This window comes from Loa loa (assembly GCF_000183805.2).
Source record: "Loa loa unplaced genomic scaffold supercont3.23, whole genome shotgun sequence".
In the NCBI taxonomy this organism is placed as follows: domain Eukaryota; kingdom Metazoa; phylum Nematoda; class Chromadorea; order Rhabditida; family Onchocercidae; genus Loa; species Loa loa.
The window spans coordinates 183,575-204,841 of NW_018108203.1; the positions used below are offsets into that span (position 1 = coordinate 183,575).

Sequence of the window (21,267 nt, forward strand, 5' to 3'; positions counted from 1 at the left end):
GCACCATATCGAAGAGCATTCCTTTGGTATGGGAGCCTACTCATGATTACGGTCACTGGTATTAATAACGCTAACAGCCCTGACTGAATCAAATATCAATGAATCAACATGCAGAAATTTTACACCCGGATTTATCCATCGATCCTAATCTACACATCCCGCATCCGTCCTGCCACAAAGCCAAATTTGCCATCAGTTAAAGTGCTTGCGACAGCATACGTAGAGCTTTGGATTCTTGTACTATGAATTAAGCGGTTACTTTTATATCACCTCAACACATTCATATATTTGAACAGTTGCATTGAATAAAGTGCACAGAACTTAGACTGAACATAATGCCAACCCAATTCCCTAATCATTTCCAAACGGATGCTTTACAAGCAAATACCGCATTCTCTCAAACACCGCTACCAAACCATGGGGTAGTGGTAGAACGCTTCCCCTTATCTGCAAGCTCTTAAATTAATGCACAACTGAATATGTTGTACTCTACTTTTTAAGTCACTAGTAGACAAGAGAAGATGCAGCTGAAGATGCAACATATAATTCAAAGCCGTCCATTTCAGTGATTGTAAATATATATAACTGCGAGAGGGGTATAAAATATTTCATATTAGTGGCATAAACAAACCAAGATTCACATATACGAATGTGGAAGGAAGTGTTTCGAAACACTGTCAATGTCGTAATAAAAATTCTATATTACAGACAAACGATTTAAGCAAAGCAAATATTAATAAGCAAAACATATCTCAAGAGTATATCAGTAAGGGAATAATGATAAACATTTTACCGGTAAATGAAACAGGAATTTCATCGATAATTTATGTTTCTGTCATCAAACGGTTTAATTGCCCGTCACCAAGTGGCAGCGAAAACCTTCAAGGTAAGCAGCCACAACTGCAAATGCGACTGGCATACAACGCATACCAAAAGACACAACAAATCATGTACTCAAGACTGAATCCAAGTTTTATCCCATGCTGGATTCATGCTCAAGTTCACATCCGAAGGAAATAATTTAATGAACAACCATGAAAAAAAGCATCACCTAAGAAAAAGCATGTAAAAAAAGACGATTCTTAATTTCTATCCTTCTAGATGGAAGTGATGAAGGCGAAAGAAAAGACAACCGAAAAAACTTGTGATTCGATGGAATACTGGAAATGTTACGAAATGATCTGAAGAAGTTCTATCACTCTTCGGTTCTGAAGTCCTTGAGTACTTCAAGACTGATTCACACAAGAAAAGATATTGAACAAAAGAAATTTCCGTGTTAATAAAACCCAAAGCTAAAAGTCCAATGCAGCAGTTGGAACTTGTCCAAGACATAATTTAAAATCTGCTTTATCGGACAAATGAATATGAGAAACAAGAAAATATAATCTCCTACTACGTGAAATACATCCGACGATAATCGTTGGCACCAAATGCAGCGTTACATTTTGGACATTTACGTCTTCTAGTCTCATAACGTGTCTTCATACATTCCATACAAAACACATGGAAACATTTCGTCAGTACGGCATCCTTCCTCCTCACTTTACACGATGGGCAAGTCAAAATATCCTGCAAAAAGAAAGACTGTCGAAAAAGTTCACAAGACCGAACACAACAGCACCGGTATTCCAACATTTAACCACGAATTAAGTGACGTTGGAAATGATAGGCTACATCAATTACAATATCGAAAACTTCCAAAAATACAAGTAAAGTAAATTAAACCTTAAGTTCTCTAATTTCTTCATTTAGCACTTCATCCCAATTCTCCATTTTCTCCATCTTTTTTGCCCGTTCTAATTTCTTTCTCAGGATACTTTTCTCTTCTTCCAAACGCTTTATTTTGAACGAATCTACCTCTTGTTGTGAGGTTTTTGTCGTCACGGCCTGCAAGATCCATTAATTTTATTTATGAATGAATTACGCAAGTCAATAGATATTTTTCTGCAGTGGTACAGAAAATAAGCAAACCTGCTGCGCATCATTAAGCTGACTGTTGCACTTCTCCAACTGTGCTTTGTAATCAGCCGACGTCTGTGAACATTCGATTGCTTTTCTTTTATGCATATCATTCGCCTGCTCGATCAGTCTAAATTTAAAAAAATCGGACCAAAATTTGAGAGGAACCATAGTCGCTTTTCTGTGATGAAGTTCTGGAGAGGTATAAACCAATAAAATATATTTCTACTAACGAAGTATGCTTATTTGGATATAATAAAAACGACTCCAACTCCTGAACTCTTGCTCACCTTACAAAATCAATGCATACCTGAACTTGTTACATTTTTAGGCTTTCTACTTTCATAAGTTTTATTTATGACTCAATGAAAACCTGATGAGTCTCTGAAACTAGGTACGGCTAAAACAGATAAATTCATCATACCTTAACTGATGCTCTAAATGAGAATTTTTCTGCCTCAAAAGCTTTTCTGTTTCCTCCAATTTCGATATCATCAGCTGCTGGGCTTCGATTTGATTCTGCAAACTACTAATGCGTTCTTCCGTGCGCTCTCTTTCTTCGCTCATCTTTTTTTGATATTGATTGGCACGTATTCGCTCGGCCATTAGTTTTAAATTTGCATCATCCTATAAAAGAAAGAAATCTGAAATGAACCCACCATTTTCTAAGTAAAAATTTTGGAAACCATAAATCATGAACTAAACGAAATCAGAGGGATCATTTCATTTTCCGTTTTTGACTATATAAAACAAAAAACATCAAGCAATATTTCAGGACCAAAAGTATACCTTTTCTCTAAGTTGCTGCAGTAATCTAGTATTCTGTTCTTGCATTTCTTCAAATGCTTGACCCGTAGTTTCAACATCGTTCATGAGACCTTCTTCTTCTTGTCTTGCCGAATGTGCTTCTTTCCGAAGACGATCTGCCGTTTCTTCCAGACTTCTGTATGAAACAAATATTTTAGATTCAATCGTTTAGAAAAATAATATAAAGTGAAAGAAACTATGAAAGCCACTATTATACTAATTGAATATGTTATATTAACATCGACAATATGAAAGAGTTTGCAATCCATAACCAGTAATTAAAAGTAAGAAAATTTAACCTGATTTTTCTTTGAGCTTCATCCGAATAGTATTTCATTTTCTCTCTGTGATCAGCGCCAGCAAGTTTTTTAATATGCAGCTGCAGCTTATCATTTTCAAGTTTCAGTCTTCTTTCACGAGCCAGCAGCTGAAATACATGAATTTTCTCATGATTTATATACGCTGGCAAGGAAGAGTGTTCTCATCAAATTCAAATTTCAAAAGAGGGTGGAAGCAAAAATTCTTCGGAAATGTTTATGTATACAACTGATGCATAATCATTCCGTATATATCAGAAAGTAAAAAATGGAAAACTATTCTGAAATTAATATATAACATTTTCTGAATACACTATTTGTATTAGTAGTGCGTCAGCTATACTCAGTCATTACTGATAAATCCAATCCTTCTTCCCCCATTTCGAAAAAAGTTACCTCAACTCGTTCTCTTTGCTCAGCTGTTAATGCATTTAAAGCATCTATTTTCGACTGCAAATCGGTAACTTTTTTTTTCAGCTTCCTGAAACAGATGCACAAAGACTGTACGATAGGACTAAAGAAATTATTAAGCGTCTTCAACATATATGTAATTTGCTCACGAGAATGATAAGGTACACACTTAGTAATCAATAATCAATCACTTAATTAACCACTGAAGACATTATTATTCCATTAAAGAAAAATTTTACAATGAATTACACTAACTGTATGACTTTATTCGGATGTGTTCCAACATCGGTGTCACCATCAACCTCACTGCTGTACTCACAACTTCCATCATCATGCAGTATTTGTTCCGAGGGCTCCGCAATATTTCTCTCTTGATCCGGTGAAGCCAGAGCATCGTTATCGTCTTCTATTTCAATCAGTAAACACCTTTCACGATAATGTCTCTCACTCTCTAATTCTTTATTGCACTGAAAGAGAGATAAAATAAAAACTTGCTTAGTTCCAAAGCACCATTACCGATTCTCCTTCAAATCATTCCCCTTGAACCAGGAACTCACTTTGGCTAATGATGAAACGGCTTCCTTCCATTTCCTTTTGAAACGATTTGCTTCCTGTTTTAGCTGCTGATTTTCAGCTTTTGCTGATGCAAGCATTAAACGAATTTCTTTATTTAACGGGCCTGAAATATGACTCATCCGGTCGATGCTCAGGAAAGACTTAGATCAGAATGCCGAGAATCTGTCCAAAAAAACGATACCTGACTGCTCATTGGCAGAAAGGTTCTGTTCGAACTCCAAACGTAACATTTCATATTCCCTACGTACTTGATACAATTCTTCCTCATGCCTATTCATCGTATCCTGCATCTGTTCACGAGCCTGACATTCCTCACTCTGCAAACAGAAAATAAATCCTTACAATTCTGGTTACTAATTTCTAAATGCTAAAAATATAGCGATAGATAATTTTAACATCCAGTTTCTACTTACTGGAAATTCCCAAGATATAACAAACCTCCATGACTTCGATCTGTTTAGAATGAGCGCTGCGTAATGCCGCCAACTGCGACTTCGCCGTTTCGATTTGCTGTCTTAAAATATAATTTGTTTAAATTCACAATCTACCAGTTTTAGTATGCTTTTCTTGCTTTATAAATGGTTTTGGAAACATGATAACTGCACAATTTATATGCAAACTCACAAGGTATTTCTTTAGTGCAATGTGCGTTGCGATGTATATTCATCCTATATAAAAGATGATAACATGAAATTGGAACACATAATTTTGACGAGATAGAAAAAACGAATTATAATAACGGCAACTTGCCTCATCTGATTCGCTTCCGTAAAAAGCGAAGAAAACTGCGACTGCAGCGTAGTATATTCAATGGATGTCCTAATGACTTCTGTTGGGATATTCTTCAACTGAAAAAAGCGACTTTCAAGTGGCACTCCCAACTTTGGACTCCACGAACGAAACTTCGATGACAGCCATTTTGAAACTCACATTCATTTTTAAATTTTCAACTTGCTTCGTCAAATTCTTATTTTTATCCAACATTTCTTGCAATTCCTGCAAACGAGAAGCAGCTAGTTCGGTTTGGATCTCCAGATTTTGCTCTAGTTCTTCCAGCTGAAATCGGGAAAAGGATTGAATCTCTAACAGAAACGTCCAAAAAAAAATGCAATTTAATTAAAATATACTACAAATTTGCTGCAAAGTGTAACGGTCATTCAACATTAGTAGTGCACAGAATTTTAATTCCTAACACTAATAATATAGATGAGTGTTACTGTTTTCAAAAAAAAGTGCAAGTTTTGATAATGTAGATATGTATTAGTGTTACCCAAAAAAAAAAAAAAAAAGCTATTGAAAGAAATCTAATCGAAACTTTTAATATTCGTTCGATATTTCTTCAGTAATTCAAAATTCTGCTTGTTACCTCCAACCACTATTTTGAGATTAAACTGTAATTCATAATGAGCCAATATGATTTACTTTTGATTTATTCACACTGGCTGTTGGAGGAGAATCTGTTTTCGTATTATTCGGACCATTTGCTGCTGACGCTTTCATCATATTCATTTCTAAATCGTGTGTTTTCTTCACATACTGCAAATAATTTGAATTCACTAGGAAATTTTGGATTCAATTCTTTAATAATATTGAAAGTTCAGAAAACTCTAATTGCAATCTATTTGAAAAATAGAAATAATAGAAAGATTTGAATAATAGAAAGATTGGTCTTGCAGAAAGAACAGATTCCACAGTTTTGAACATCGAAAAAAATTCACAAACCACAAAACGAACGATTACTATGGAATTAAATAATTAGTAAACCTCAGCAAGACGAAAATCAAGTTTGCACTCGCGACGTATAGCTTTTTCCAATTCATATTTCATCTCTTCCAGACTATTATCCATCTCTTGCTTGCGAGTATCTATTATCGTTAATTTATCTTCTTGAGCCGATACCTGAATATTAATCGAAGGTTTTTATCCAAAATATGAAAGCAGAACATTTACGAGCTTCTTAAATAACACTATAAAATAATTAATAACACTATAAAATAATAAATTAATTAACAACACAAAAACATACGAAAACATACTTTGGATGAAAGACTGTGATTTTCTGACTGAAGTTTTGTAATCATTTTCTGTAATTTTATATTTTCTTCACTTAACTCTGCATTCCTTTTCACCAGCAACGCATTTACAGTTGGTCTTCCATCAGATGTAGAGGCACCTGTGCGAAAAGGAAAGTCAGTATAGTGTGAAAATTGAACTGTAATGGAGAATTTGTTGCCAACACCTTCAATAAACTCGGTTTTTTTCTGTTTCTTATTTTCAGAACGTGCATTTCTTTCACATACCATAGTGTAAATTTGATTCAACAAAACTGAATAACAGCACTGCATTTTATTTCTCATTATTTAATAAAATGAAGAGAACAAGAAAAAATATAGAAGCCTGGATTTCTAAAGAAATTAGAAAAATCAATAAGGAAGCACCGTCATTCGGACTATCGTCTGTTGTTGAACAGGATGCTATCATTTCTGCAATTTTTCCATTTCTCTGTGTAATATGATCGAACACTTGAATCAGTTTCGATATTGCTCGACGACTGCAATATTAACATGCCTTATATCAATATTTCACTACTGTTTACCTTATATAAAGTTTGAAACTAAACCTTTAACTGAATTCTTTGAATCACTTTTGTTCCTATGTTACCAGCAAAGCTCATAAGCTATTGGTATAATAAGATCAAAAAGATATCAGGAAAAAGCTGGACCATGATGACTAATAACCTCAGAGAGTTTGAAAAATTAATTGGTGATACCGAACAATGATAAGACGTCCATACTGACCTGAATTCTACCCGTTGCTTTAATTTTTCTTCAGTCTCTCCATCATCCCAGTGAGCCAATTTGGCAAGAAAACTTTTGGTCTCTTCACACTCCACTGAAACATGTATTCTACTCAAAAACTGCTAGAGAATTTTCCAAAATCAATTTTAAGGTAGTATATTAGTCAAATTCTATATGGTAAACACCAGGCATATAATTCACCGCTATTATATTCAACTTAACCAGGAAAGCAAAAAAATATAACAAATGCCAAACAAATCTAGAAATTTAAATTTGAATGTAAATGTAGGTTTAAAAACAAATCATGATCTAAAGTAACTAGTAATATAGCTATTTGTATATCTATTTTTCTTGACTCCCTTATCACAAGTCATACTCGCATTTCGATTTCATTACTTCATCCTACCACTTATTTCAAGTTTTTGAACATTAGATTTTTATTTGAACCTTATAATTGGAAAGCAATGAAAAATCAGTTAAATACTTACTTTTGATCTCACCTTCCACCGCTGTTTCGGCATCAAACCTTTGCAGTAATGTCCTAACATTTTCATCGAACTGAAAACCACTCATTTCTGATTATAATTTTACTTTTACAAAAAAGGAATTTAGATTGCATTGTAAGACCAAGTTGAGTTATTCCAGTTGAATTATTTCACCGCACTAAATCTTATAATAGTTGACACCTTCTGCGCACAACAGTATATAGTGTGACATCTTTCTCGGCATACGTTACAAAAACTGCACACTGAAAACGCTTAGAAATTTGATAACTGCCGCTTACCAGATTCCAGAAACGGTTAATGGTGCACATCATCGCATCATCTTGAGCTTGCCTACTTTCCAGTTGTTCGACACGATGTTGTAATTGTGTCGCCTGACGTTCCTTGAGACGAAAACGTTCAGACAATTTGTAATGCTGAACCGCCAAAACTTTCGCATCGATATCGCTCTAAAAAAACTGGAACTGTTCGAAATGATGGAAAAATGATATCTCAAACTGAAACACGCCAAAACAAAAAATAAAGAGCTTGTTTGAAAGAGCTATAAACAAAAAGTTATTTGAAAGCATTTCACTCACTATATTCAAATCTGTCATTTTCAAAAAAAGACGAAGAAATATGGGAAAATATGAAAAACTATGAAAAACTTCAAAGTCAAGCTAGGTATATTCTAAGATCTAAGATATGCAGTTCTCAGACTGCCATAGTTCAGATGGAGAAACATTTCCAGACTAAAAATGTACAGCTTAAAAAAAAAGTTCTTTTCTATAATTCAAACTGTTTTCATAAAATTCAAGACAAAGAAATGAAAATTTACCGTCCCACTAACTGAGCAGATGCGAACAGGTTCAAATTCAACAAGCCTTCGTTTACTATAAAGTGGTTCATCTGCTGATGCACCAGGAGAGTCATCATCACTCCCCGGTGATGAACGTTTTGACATTTCCACTAAGTGTCTGAAAAAAGAAATTAGGAAATAAGAACATATATTACTTGATGCCAAAGCATGAATTTTTCTCCCAACCTTTTTTCTCTGCGTATTTTAATCCTGAGAGCTTTTAAATAAAGCCAACGTGAATGAAAGTCCTCATTAAGCATCTAAATATAAGTAGAAGCTTCGAGGAGAATACAAAACACTTTTACTGCAGAGCCGGAGAAAAAAGTCCTCATAAGGATTTTTTGCAAATAGCAATACGTAAATCAACATTCCATGCAATGAAGAATGGACATGCTTTTCTTCCTAATGTTCTCGCCTGTAAAATCCAGCAACTCTCTCAGTACCACAACTAAATGAGTTAGCAGTATTTCGATACAAGAACGAATAATTTTAGAAATATAATAATATCTCCTTTAATCGAGAAAGGAAAGTTAAATTCTCACAAACAATTGAAACATTCCTAGATACCTCCTGAAAACCCTTCAAGCGTGACTTGTTACCAGGACCACGAAAAAAGCACAATGATAATATTGCTTGTTGATACTACCAGGGATAAATCTACTTCGTTTTTTTTCGGCAATGAGCAGATTTCTGTGCGAAAAACATTTCCAGTCTTTCATTTTTCTTTTCTTTAGAATTAAGAATTATTTTATAATTAATACTCGACTGTCAGATGTCTTTTTAGATACAGAAATGTGATATCTCCCTTCCTGAACTAAGAGTAACCGCTTCTCTCACTTCACAAACTGTTTTCCCACCCGGTCTGAAATATTAGCTTTCTTGGAACCACATTCATATCTCTGTCCCACAAATAAATAGAAAAACTGACGAAGTCTCAGTTTGCTGATACCAAATTACCAGGAGTTCCAGGTCGTCATGTGAATTGTTTTGTTCAGTTTCTTCATAAAGTCATTGAGTTCTACCATGAACACAAATTGTAGATAAATTTGTATGGATGAGTTATCAGATTCAAATTCATTCATACTAAATTCATGTAAACACATAAAAAATTTACTTACTAAAATGAAGTCTAGAATTGTCGCAATGCTGCTGTACAGATTCTTGTATAAATGATAATATCCTTAGAAGAAAATTTCCTGAAGCTATAATGATCGGCTGAGCCACTATGGTAACGTTCCTTATTAAAGAACACAACCGCTCAGAATTCCTGAAAAACAAGGAAACAGATTTCATAGACTTTTTCGCTAAATATTATTCTGCTATAAAAACCTATGCATCGTAATTTCTGACAACCGGCCACGATGCTATGACGGTTAGTTAATTCTGGGGACCTGCAGAGGACCTGAAATACAGGAAACCGGAGGACTAACTGGGGAGAAACCTCAAGTCTTTTGAACAAATTCATCTGCTATCTCCCCCCTTTTCTCCTTTGATTTTTTCCAGCTGTTAGTTCTGTCCACTCTTTCAAAATAAATACCATTTGCTGGCCCATACGCTGTATAACACCCGTTATATGACATCCAGAACCCATTCTACAAAAGCAATTAAGACAACTTCTCCATAGCCAATCATCCTTATTAGATGAGTAAGCTAGAAAATTTGACCCTCCTTTATTCAAGGCATCTAACATTTTAACGGTCCAATCGACTTTGGTCTTTATGTATCCCGTCAAGAACTGAATTTTGCATTTCTGTTGCACAAACAAAAGTGATTCTGCTCAAACACTTGACGAAAAAAAGTATCGGCGATGCAGTGACGGTGCTTTCATCATCACGTAGGTCTAGCTGGCATTTCTGTTATCAAATAGTTTCCAGTGATGTTTTCGCTGTCATATATTAGTCATATAAACTGGGCATAACGGGTCGACTTCACGTAATTTCATATTTTTCATTTAAACCTTCTTTCATCGATTTCCATTTTCCATCCGACACTTCATGATCAGGGTCTACCTTTGACTTAACATGGATCATTTGCGGCATACACCTTGCCTGTTACCATGGTAACCATTCGGGATCTCCACCTCGAATCAGTCAAACCCCTCTCCCCGTCCAATTTCAACCTTACCCTTAATCAATAGCATCTTTCAATATATCCCTCCGATAATCTTTCACCTACCGTAAGCACCTTCCACATTGTCATCTTCAACTCCTTTTCAACGAACTATTCCCCTGCTAGCCCCAGGATAACTTTAAAAACCAGTTCCCACTATCAAGATCTCCTGAAAGGACCTCTCGGTGATCATTCCAATCAATCACATAATACCCATTACCTACAAACAACGAAAACGTCCCCAAAACCGCACACAACACCGAAACACTTACATAACAATGATTTATAAAAAGGTTTGCAACGGAAGGCACGAGCCCTCATCTTTAACCACATATATAACATACCGTACGTCAGGGATTCGTTTCCGAACGCACTCATCTTTCGCAGCTCAAAATCCTCTTTTAATCAATATTGTTTCCTGCTTTGTATTTTTGATCTCTTCCTGTCTGTTGGGAGGCAATTGTTTCACGTCATTCTCTTCCTATGTCTAATTCATGGCCGATTTTGTTCGAAGTGATTTATAGAGGAAGCGAAGATTTGTGTGATATATTCCCTTCATATCGTATAACTTTGGTGACTTTTGGCACCCGTGATAGTCTACCTCGAGACGAGCTTTTATCCCAAGCGTGATGGTTTTTTAGTTTCTTAAGGTTGAGTGCCGTTATTCATTTAAATCACTTTCCAATATACAAAAATGATGTATGATCATTAGATCTGTATGATCTATTTCATTTACCACTATCCCTTTTCTCTTTGTAGTATTTTCACGCTTCGGTTAAAGGATTCAAGAGATGTCAAGCTGATGTGTTAAGATATCTGCTAATTTCCCCACCATTTGGAACATTTCTTACTTTGGTGATTTTGTCTTATTGCGATGTGATCGTGTTTAACGACTACATCGAAATAGCTGTAGGAATAGAAGTTGGTTTTAGATGTCGATTTTACCGGAGGAAAGAAGGATACTGTTAGAAAGGTTGAATCTAAAGACATCGACAAGTGATATTGAACGATTTTTCACGAGATGGGGTCCACTTTCCGAATGCATTGTCATGTTTGACAAGGTATACCGTTTACATTTAGTAATGCTCTACACACCACTGCTGGAAGCCAAGTTACTCGCGCAATCACCCACATATATGTTTTTTTTTCTCTCTGCAATGACTTTCGTTAATTATTAATTTGTGTTGAAATAAAAAATCGAAATTACTGGCTAATGAGAACTCCAGTCATTCTATACTTTTTGAAACTCAGATTAATTTCAGAATACGAGGCGTTCTCGAGGATACGGGTTTATTTGTTTTGTTTGGGATCATCACTGTGAGGAATGCCTCGAAGCGCAACCACATTCAATAGATGGTGTACAGATTGAAATGCGTCCAATCAAAGGCGTTAGTCAATTCATTTAGTCCTGTTAATGTTTCGCCATTTCTGATATTTAGTATCAAGACTTGGTTAAGAATTTATCTTTAAGAAACTTGTCTAAGAATATTCTTATGTTCCTTATTTCATTGGATATTTAGGTATCTTCAAATCCGATTGTCAAATATGTCAGCACACGAAAAATTCTAGTCTCCTACCTTGGTGCACAACTTGTAGTCGATGAACTCGAAGAATATTTTTCAAAATTTGGTATAGCTCATGTTGATTGTGCCCTGGATACACTAAATGAGGTTCAGCTTGTTTAACTTTAGGTCTGGATACTGCTGAGGATTGCTAAAAAGTGCATAACAGACACTCAGACTTTCGACTTTAGAATTATGTTTAATATAGCAGTTGAAAGATTGTGGTTATAGCGACGTCCAAGATACTTTAAAAGAGCCAATACTGAAAATATGCAAAAGAAAATTGTGGAACAGTTTCAAAGGCATATCGAAATTATTCATCTGCTGGATGGTTTCAGAAGCCGTTGTATTTTGCGTATGTTACATTTGACGAAGTTGAATCGTGTGATAGCTGTATAAATATCGGAGAACATTGCGTTAGTGGTTACCATATCTTTATTCGAAAAGTAATTCGACGAGAGGATCTCAAAAAAGCGGAACAGATGGAACGTGTTCGAGCAGTTTGTGAAGCTCGAATTCAGGAGGAATTGCAAGAAGAAGCGGGAAGAAAAAGACGTCATTTGGATCGAAAATTGCGTGAAAATTATGCAACGGAATTAGCTTTGTTGCGGCCGCCTCCACCTCCACCACCTGCTGCTGCACCATTACGAGAAAGTATTGAAGACCCAACGCCATCAGCCTCAAGTTGGGTTCCCCTGTTACCTAATGAACAATTCCAGGAATACGGTGCTTCGCACCTTGCTGGTTACGGGCCACAACGTCGAAAGCCCAAGCAATGTGGTACGTTTACAGGTGGTGTCATTCATTATTCCGATTTTAGGAGACCGTATTTTTAGCCTGCGTCTTTAGCTAAGCAGTTGCTTTTGAGAAAAATGTGTTAGAGAAAGAAGGTATTAGTGAATATGAATTTACTATGCCCACAGATTAATCAGGGCAGAGTGAGCGGCATTTTCCGAGTTGTTTCGGTAAGTGAGAAAGAAAGGATGGAGATTTAAGATGAGTTCTTAGCTTTCACTCTGAGTTCGATCGGTTTTTCAGGTTCACATCTTTCGCGACACCCTGTAGGAACTGGAACATCACAGTGGATTCCACTGCCGCATGGCAGTATATCTTCGCCCTCCGACGTTGTACGACGATATTCTACGTCAAGCGAACCATTCAGTGATCGATCTTGACACTGGATGCGATTGCTGATGAAGTTAGTAGTAATGAAAGTTTCTTGTTGTGATCGGTGATTGTTGTTGATGTGTCTTGCTGTTTCACTTTCATCTGTGCTGGATATCCTAACCATCGCTGCAATTATAAAAAAAAACTCTTGTTATGATTTTCCAATTTTTGCTATATTTTAACCATATTTCTATGAAAGAGTTACAAGATTTCATATTTATGAATCCATGACACTCTTGCACAGCTTTGGATGTTTAGATCTTTTGTTTTGGCAGAAGAACAGAAAATTTATTCATTCTTCCACGTTGTCAAAGTGCTGCTTCGAAAAGGATATGTACTCAGTCACGTTTGGTAGATTTGTCTTATGTGGGCATTACAAATTTGCATAAAGTTTTCCGTTTACTTTTAGCCGTTAAAAATTTTTAAAGCTGAATTTAGAAATGTGTACAGTTTCTAAGCTGAGCCAAATCCAGTATTTGGTTTTCTTCATTTTTGATAATTTTGCAAATCGTGATGTGGCAATATTTCAGACGTAGAGGCGGATGGGTGTTCGTAGTTAGTGGTGTGGTATAATTGTTTGGAATTATTTTGTTTTGCAGATGTATGAGGTGGATTTTGCAAAGACTGCCACAGCTCCATTGTCAGCACCGCTGGAGTTCGATATAAGAGAAACTTTTTCGAAGGTTTGTATTTATGAGTTCCGTTTTTCGCGACTTAAACTAGTAGGATTGGACTTACTTGCTTTCAAGTTTCATTTTCTGGATGCTATACATTATGGTCGTTTCCACAAAAGCAAAACATATATATCGGCTCGGATAAAAACCCAAGATTCTTATTGGTAAATAGAATGTTTATTATTGCTGGTTTTGCATTCTTTTGAATAATCATTTCAGTAATGCGTCAGTTTGCGAAGTTATGCGAAAATATGCAAAATTTTCAGGTCATCCACATATGGAAAGAACGTTGTCATACAGTGAACAGACGCTTGTTAGGCATTATTTCAGTGAACGAACAGAATCCTAAGCTTGGTCATCTATTGACAATCTCTAACGTATTTTCAAAAAATGTTGAAATTCGTAAATTCATTCCTAGATCACCCGACATTTTTTCGACTTGTGCATATGAAGCTTCTTTTTGGTTAGATTCGTTTTATTTTAAAAGTATACCCTTATTGAAAATAAATATTGAAACTAAACTCGATCAAAGTGAAATTTATTGTGTTGAAAATGAAATAATGGATTTTCGGGATTCAAATTAAAATTTTTTTCAAAAAGTCTCAGGTTTTTTAGGATTTGACTCTCAGCTCTCTGCTTTCGGCAATGTATTTGGCACTACGGCAACTGGAAGTGAAATTCTATAACGACCTGAGACTTTCTCGTTGAAAAATCTAACTGGATCGAAAACCACTTACATCAGCTATTAACTGTAAATTAAGACTAGTAATTAAGATCGTACAGTTTAGATAAGCATGTTGTGGAATTTCGGCCGTATGTACTGGACGAGAAGCGACATCCCCATGTTTCTTTCCCATATCGGTTTGCTTTGGAAGAAGTCTCACATCAGCAATGGTGCGTTGCTTGAATGGTTATGTGTCACTGCTGTTTTTCATAGTTGTGACGATGAGTGCGTTAATCATTTAGTTAGTAGTATTTCTGATGACTTATTTTCTTTTTCAGGAATCTAAGTCTTTTCGTCTCTAACGATGCGATTAATTATATTTGGCTGCAAAAAGTCGCATTTCCGCGTTTATTAAAGTAAGTTTCTGTAACATCTTGGGTTTTGATTTTGTTTCAAAGATTTCACCATTTTGTGCTTCTAGATGGTTTGCTGACAATGGTGAACGCAAAAATATCACAATTTCGCATAGATTAGTTAACGTGGAAGATTATTCCCAGTTCTATTGTGAAATCAAAAATAAATGGGGTCAACAAATTGCAGCAGTAAGTCTTTCCACTGTTTTAATGGTTAAAATTGCTGTAATTACTAACATCGAATCGTTTTGCACAACATACTAATAGGTCCGAATTGCTGATCAGTTCGTGTGCTTTTGTGGTTTTTCGCCCGAATTGGCTTAACCTTTCAAAATTTCCTTTAAAAACATTTATTGAACATTTGTTTCTTTTTAGACCTGGGCAGAAAGAACGAATCCACAGAAATTTGTTTATGAAGACTGCGCTATTGCGGCTTACCTAATTGTGAGTAAAAAATTTTTGTGTTAAATGCAGCAACAAATCCATTTTTTTTTTACGAATTGCTGAAAAAGTAAATTTCAGACCTATTGGCGGCAGAAAGGCCTTTCACCACAAAGATTTTGTGATATTGGTTGTGGCAATGGCTTGCTTGTACATCTCTTGCAAAGGATGAAGGCTTGTTTTTTTGTTCAGTTATTGCATTTTTTGGAGGATGAGAAATTCATTAAAAAAGGATTCTCCATTATCATTTTTGATCAGGATGCGAAGAAAGTCTTGGAGGTCTCATCAGATACGATAAGTTTACAGATAAATGGTTATGGAATCGATTTAAGACAGCGCAAAATATGGACGAAATTTGCTGAAACTGATTTGAGAGAAAAAACACTGAATCCTAAAGAGGATTTGTTGAGCGATAGCGATTTTCTCATTGGGAATCACACAGATGAATTGACTCCTTGGATACCTATTATGGCTGCTAGGTTAAAATAATTTTGTGAAGCTTGAGATTTTTAACAAAGAAACAGCATACCCTTGCAATCAGTCAGGAATGTAAGAATATTTCAGGAATGTAAGAAGGTTCTTTGCTAAAAATATTCATTTTTGATTAGAATTCATATGCAGAATATCCACTTTTTTCACTGTTTATTGTTGGAATCTTTCAGAAACTCTTATTTTTAAACAGAGTTTTCAAAAATCAGTTAATATTAAAAATTTATTCTATAGCCCTCAATTTCAGATCAAGAAGTAACTTCTTCTTACTGCCGTGCTGTCCATTCGATTTTTATAGTCGTTTTCAAAAAAAGTGTGGTATGGCTACTACTAGTGTGTATTCTTCTTATCTTCTGTTTATTCGCGATATCTGTTTGAGGTAAATTTGACATTACTTCAGTAATGATGAACCTTTTTGGAAGATCAGCAAATCATCTTCGCTGAATTATTCTCAAAAGCTCTGAGCCGCTCGAAAAATGTTTAGGCTAGGTTACTGCGTTGAAGAAGATCGGCTAAAAATTCCGTCAACGAAACGTTATTGTTTCCTGTGCACAGTACCTGCTGGTGGGTTAGTAGAAAATGTGGAAAATGTCATAAATAATATGCTGGCACATACAAATTTATCAAATTTCTTGCCGAGAAAGAAAGTTGAAAACGTAGGTTGCGCTTTGATTTGATGAAACTTTTCTAAGGATTTTGTAAAGTTCACCATTTTAGTTGGTAAAATAAGAATGTTGTATATGAAATGGAATTATTGCTAGTTTTCCTCTAAATTTTAAAACCTGCAAATTTGTTGTGGAATAAGTTCGTAGCTAGTCTTATTAAAAATTGGTTTTTTTAAAATTAAAATTGATTTTTATTTAAGAATTGGTTTTTTGCTGAGAGTGTTTTTATACGCAAATTTTGGTGATTTCAGATAAAAAATTGTGCCAGATTTTCTCGGGGCTTTCAGCAGGCGCTCACTACAAAGATATTCAATCATCTTTTCGAGCTATCACCGAACAAAGCAACAGTGTATATGTTTGCATTTCTGAACTTTAAAACCTGATTTCGAACTTTTTAGGTTAGAGAGCAGATTCTATGAAAACTTATTAATTAATTAGGAAATATGGGTTGTAAATGTTGATAATATTCTCTGCATTAAATCATGTATTGCAGCTGTTGGAGCAAAGGGCGATCATGCTCTTTAAAAGAAATAGCTGATCTACTTAATGAGGAAGAAAAAGCGCAGCTTCGAAATTCAGACGGTGGTTTGCAAACATTCTTGAAAAATCAGCATCAAATTTTCAAAGTAAGATACAAATGCGACCAAATTTTTTCAGGTTAACAGACATTTAAAAAAGCGGTGGTGTATGGTCCTCTCATTCTTATCATTACTGATGCAATGGCAGAAACCGAATCTTTTAAATTCCGACTTCCTATTTTCAGTCATCAAATAATTTCAGATAGTTAAAGGCAGTGTCTCAATTCGTAATTGGGCTGAAGAGGGCAGTCGAAGAGTCGAGGAAAAATTGAGGACAAGAGATTGCTGGTTCCATAAATATCATCCTAGCGGTTGTCCACTATCTGAAGACTGCTCTTATAAACACTGAACTTTTGAATTCTTCACACACATCCCACTGAATTGGTTTATTGAACTGTGATGAAGCAAAGAAATTCATTTTATGATTTAAATACAGTGAGATTTGACCATCGTTAAATGAGGATTTTCTCTTCCTCATTTGACTTTGTCAGAAAATTGTTCCCACAAAAACTATTTAAGGGCTTTATTCCCTCACTTCTTACTTTTACTCCCCTGTTTTCTCTCGACATATTTTAAGTGACGAAATTTCAAATAATACAGAGTGGTCAGCTTTTTATACTGTCATCAAACCCGATGTAGAAAATATGAGTCACATTTGTTAGCAACCTTATTCTGAACTGTGATGAAACAAAATGCTTGCGGCTCATCCGTCAGCGTGATTTCATGTGACTCGACATCAAACCGATTACCACCTAGTTCGTTAATACGCCTTACATCAATTATCTAATAAGCAGCGATGTTGCGCAGTTCCAATGTAATGGTCAAAATTTTGCTAGGAGAAAACTTGTTTATAATGACGCAAGAATTAATACCATACAATGAACAGCTAGTTATATGTGCATTGCTATAAATCAATCAAAATGAAGGCATTTTTTGCAACCGAAAAATTCGCAACACTACTTATGCTTACAGCTTACGAATAGTCATACATATCTTTTACAGTTTGGAAAATGCCAGTACCTGGAGCTACAATGTTAGATGAAAAAACTGATAGTTATTAAAATGAATACAAGTAAATGCTGCAGACATGAGGTCAATTTCAGTTCTATTCACCATTGAAAAACGGGTAATTTTTCCGGCTCCACTTTCTAAGCGGAAACTCAAGTGGTAATTGAAGCACGGTCCTTCGAACCTAGAAACAATTCTGGAAAATTAATGCTTAGAGAGTATTTCTTTTTAATCTAAATCTTTCAGTTTAACTTTAAATTTCTTAGAGTATTCGCTAAGTGGGCATGTGACGGCAACAACCTGCGACTGTTTTTGATGGCCGTAGAAAAAGTGAAAACGACGACTTTTCCCTCGCAAAATGTCAAAAGATTAAACAGCTCACAGTTGTTCCCGAAGTCCGGGGTTTACAGTGAACTAGTAACACCACCGGTATCTCTGGAACCTGGTGGGGTATTTATTTTAGATATTTACACCTTCAGAACTAACAATTTACAAAAACAAACTAGAATTTTTGGACGAGATCGATCGGTAGAGAGATATTTAAATTCAAACTGATATACCGCTATCTATTACAGTGCCCGTTGTTCTTGACGCTCCCTCATGATAATTACTGCTTCCGGGAACTGGTGATTGCTCATTTGTCTGAACACTAGAAATGTTAAGAAGTTACTCAAGAATATTTCCCAATCAACAATTTACTGAGTAATATTGATTACAACAGGGTGTCCCGCTCTTTATACATGGCCAAAACCCTGCAAGATACTTTCTTGGGCGCTACTTTAGACCGCCAAATTGTTAGTTTTTCGTTAGCTGGATCTTTGAATTTTAGATGAAAGTATTTGAGTGATTAATTTGTAAACTTAGTCCATAAAATTTATGGTATTCCTTTCCTCAGAAGATAGCCATTTTTTGATTCGCAACTTTTTTGACCGCAAAGCTGGCCCGCCTTCAATTACAGATTTTTAAAGCAAATTTTTCTTTTCGCGACCAGATACACATCCCCACCCGAGTTCGATTGTATTTTAATTTCTTATCTGAATTTTCAGCTCTTTGAATGATAGTGATAACTTACAGGCGAGGAGTTCCTTCATCATCTGCATCATGTGCATCATCGAAAGACAACCTTTGTGAGCAACCGCGATCTTTTGCTGCAACAAATTCAAATTAAAAAAAAAAATGAAGGAAAGAAAGTATAATAAAGATTAAAACAACACTGTTCAGAAATCATTTCGCGGAATTCATAGAAAACTGAAGACGCATTAAGCAACATACCAATGAATGTTCCTTCCGGTGTATAAATGGTATCAATATTTTCTTTGGTGAACCGATTACGGCCTTGTTCGAGGTACAACGAAATGATCGAACGAGTCATCACATTACCACCTAAAGTATATTAGATATGGAATTTCTTCTAACGCTGATATTTTCAACTTAAGTTCTTTTCACTTCATTTTTTTTTTTTTTTTTTTTTTGGTCAACAAATCCGTAGAATTTACTTTCGTCCCATTTTCTTACTTTTTTGCTTCAATTTTTTTAAACATTTTTCATTTGAATCTAAATTTCCAAAGCACAAACTCAGTTAATTTCAATCTTCGCAAAAATTTTGTTGTTTTATCAAATTACTTTATAAAAATCCTATGGAAATGGACGATGTACCATAGTGTAAAAGATGTAATCGTACGAATATCGCAAGGTGCATTGCAAATGTTGGACACATTTCCCTTTTAATAACCAATAAAAGATAGCTATAAGCTAACCCACCAGTGCTACTTTATTTATTTGCGAAATTTCAAACTTATATTCAAAAATGATGAATGTTTTTCTGAAACTAATCTATACGTGATTGTGAAGATCTATGCGGAGTAACTGAAGAAGGAGGACGTCGTTCACTTTGACATAAACGAGTCGAGCAAACACTCACTGGCTGAGGGCTACGATATTTCCTGAAAGCGGCCAAATCATTCTCAAATGATGTAAATATGTTTTGATGTCGTTATATGATGCCAAGATGTCTATTTTGCACTATTTACCGAAATTCTAATAAAGTCTTCGTAAATAAATTTAAAGCCAATAAATTGAACAAAAATTTAAAAGTTTAATTTCCCACAGCTTACACTGCACAATCAGCTTTTACGGAGTTTGGCTCTCCTTCGGATGTGGACGACTCCATTTCCTCAATTTTGTACCGCAATAAATCATTCTCCTTCAGCATTGATTCGGACATTACTGCTTGATTACGCGCAGAACGCTGTAACTCTTCAAACCTGGATGTCAAAACCCTGCAAAAATTGAAATTTGAGGAAAAGCCTTCTTGAAAATTGAACCAATCCTTTGTAAATCTACCATAATTTCATACGAAGCAGTTACTGCATCCCCATAACCTTCAGGGAACATGATATTGATAACACACTTTTCTGTACTGGTTTTCTGATCCACCAGTATTTTCAGCTCACGAACACGATGCTTTAGCTTGCTTATTTCAATATCTTTCAATGGAATCTCCTCCACTTTCAGTTGCAGTTTTGCATTCGAATGTCTCAGTGTTTTGATTTCTGTTGATTTAATTTCCAATGCCGTATTCAAGCTGCTGATTTCTTTTGATAGCTCCTAAAATTCGAACTTCACGATTCACCAGAATGAAAAGAGAAACTGCAACTCATTTGAAATGAGCTGAAAATTGGTACTCCTAGCTCTGTTTAGTCATTTCCGCTTCAATTTAAAAGTACTGAATACAGTTTCGCAAAGGCAATGCACCGCAGTTCCAATGAAAAAATATCGTTCTATCATTTTTTTGAATCAATTCTAAAGAAAATTAAAGGGAGAAAAATGTGAAAAGTTATTTGTAGAATGAAGCCATCAAAATTCAATTCATTTTAAGAAAGATTTACCGCAACTTTTTCATTTGTATCCTTACTCAGTGTTGCTTCAAGATTTTTCTTATCCCGGATAAGTTCTTCCACCACTTTTTCCGCTTCTGCCAACTTGCTATCCAAATTGGCGCATTGGATTTGATTCGAACGGCTGAGTCGTTCGATTTGCGCTTCATGAATGCAACGTTGTTCATCCAATGTTCGCATTAACTCATCATTACATTCCACTAACTAAAATAAACTACAACATTGTTAACTGTATTCGATTTTCTTATCATCAGTTTATCATTGAAGGCTGTAAAAACGCTGCTCGACAACTCTCTTCCAAGAATGATTAAACTTAACAACCAATAACAATAGAAGCACAAGAAGTGCTAGGCTTGTTTTGTCAGGTGTGTGGCATCTCCAAGCCTCTTTT

The 21,267-nt window shown here is 35.4% G+C and overlaps 6 protein-coding genes across 7 annotated transcripts in view; 4 read left to right on the forward strand and 2 right to left on the reverse strand.

Annotated features, from left to right (window-relative positions):
* Positions 1 to 335: 335 nt before the first annotated feature.
* Positions 336 to 1,020, forward strand: LOAG_02910 (hypothetical protein; the record flags this gene model as incomplete). The annotated part of the gene is made up of 2 exons (XM_003138447.1): positions 336 to 422; positions 709 to 1,020. 2 exons carry the CDS (start codon positions 336 to 338, stop codon positions 1,018 to 1,020), a joined length of 399 nt encoding a protein of 132 aa, XP_003138495.1.
* On the reverse strand, positions 971 to 9,393 carry LOAG_02911 (RING finger protein 20). The gene is made up of 22 exons (XM_020446165.1): positions 9,328 to 9,393; positions 8,189 to 8,327; positions 7,653 to 7,820; positions 7,357 to 7,426; positions 6,869 to 6,962; positions 6,509 to 6,621; positions 6,107 to 6,243; positions 5,835 to 5,969; positions 5,493 to 5,606; positions 5,001 to 5,126; positions 4,821 to 4,918; positions 4,509 to 4,584; positions 4,252 to 4,387; positions 4,052 to 4,173; positions 3,750 to 3,961; positions 3,480 to 3,564; positions 3,066 to 3,193; positions 2,749 to 2,902; positions 2,384 to 2,586; positions 1,972 to 2,089; positions 1,726 to 1,887; positions 971 to 1,569 (listed from the first exon to the last, which is right to left on the reverse strand). The coding sequence occupies exons 2-22, from the start codon at positions 8,312 to 8,314 to the stop codon at positions 1,393 to 1,395; spliced, it is 2,754 nt and encodes a 917-aa protein (XP_020303458.1). The 5' UTR covers positions 8,315 to 8,327; positions 9,328 to 9,393; the 3' UTR covers positions 971 to 1,392.
* A 1,850-nt stretch (positions 9,394 to 11,243) lies between these two features.
* On the forward strand, positions 11,244 to 13,177 carry LOAG_02912 (RNA recognition domain-containing protein domain-containing protein). The gene is made up of 5 exons (XM_003138449.2): positions 11,244 to 11,379; positions 11,581 to 11,706; positions 11,839 to 11,988; positions 12,219 to 12,660; positions 12,919 to 13,177. The coding sequence occupies exons 1-5, from the start codon at positions 11,251 to 11,253 to the stop codon at positions 13,053 to 13,055; spliced, it is 984 nt and encodes a 327-aa protein (XP_003138497.1). The 5' UTR covers positions 11,244 to 11,250; the 3' UTR covers positions 13,056 to 13,177.
* Positions 13,178 to 13,557: 380 nt separating this feature from the next.
* Positions 13,558 to 17,381, forward strand: LOAG_02913 (hypothetical protein). Its single transcript, XM_020446166.1, has 13 exons — positions 13,558 to 13,730; positions 13,988 to 14,184; positions 14,510 to 14,615; positions 14,724 to 14,801; positions 14,867 to 14,987; positions 15,174 to 15,242; positions 15,321 to 15,413; positions 15,546 to 15,718; positions 15,976 to 16,107; positions 16,213 to 16,384; positions 16,645 to 16,742; positions 16,887 to 17,019; positions 17,174 to 17,381. The coding sequence occupies exons 2-13, from the start codon at positions 14,112 to 14,114 to the stop codon at positions 17,318 to 17,320; spliced, it is 1,395 nt and encodes a 464-aa protein (XP_020303459.1). The 5' UTR covers positions 13,558 to 13,730; positions 13,988 to 14,111; the 3' UTR covers positions 17,321 to 17,381.
* Positions 17,382 to 17,807: 426 nt separating this feature from the next.
* LOAG_16846 overlaps positions 17,808 to 21,267 on the reverse strand; it is a gene marked incomplete at its 3' end in the record, with an annotated part of 26,447 nt that continues 22,987 nt past the window's right edge. Inside the window, exons 13-20 of one of the 2 annotated variants that reach the window (XM_020449504.1) lie at positions 20,868 to 21,080; positions 20,390 to 20,586; positions 20,094 to 20,258; positions 19,819 to 19,922; positions 19,252 to 19,362; positions 19,052 to 19,127; positions 18,483 to 18,628; positions 17,808 to 18,163 (exon numbers count right to left, since the gene is read on the reverse strand). In XM_020449504.1, the coding sequence (XP_020306959.1) occupies positions 18,526 to 18,628; positions 19,052 to 19,127; positions 19,252 to 19,362; positions 19,819 to 19,922; positions 20,094 to 20,258; positions 20,390 to 20,586; positions 20,868 to 21,080 (969 nt within the window). Of the gene's footprint in view, positions 18,164 to 18,482; positions 18,629 to 19,051; positions 19,128 to 19,251; positions 19,363 to 19,818; positions 19,923 to 20,093; positions 20,259 to 20,389; positions 20,587 to 20,867; positions 21,081 to 21,267 lie in introns of those variants that run through there. The other variant, XM_020449503.1, reaches the window with a different exon arrangement.
* Positions 17,982 to 18,511, forward strand: LOAG_02914 (hypothetical protein; the record flags this gene model as incomplete). Its single annotated transcript, XM_003138451.1, is given in 4 exon segments — positions 17,982 to 18,024; positions 18,057 to 18,097; positions 18,226 to 18,429; positions 18,443 to 18,511. 4 exon segments carry the CDS (start codon positions 17,982 to 17,984, stop codon positions 18,509 to 18,511), a joined length of 357 nt encoding a protein of 118 aa, XP_003138499.1.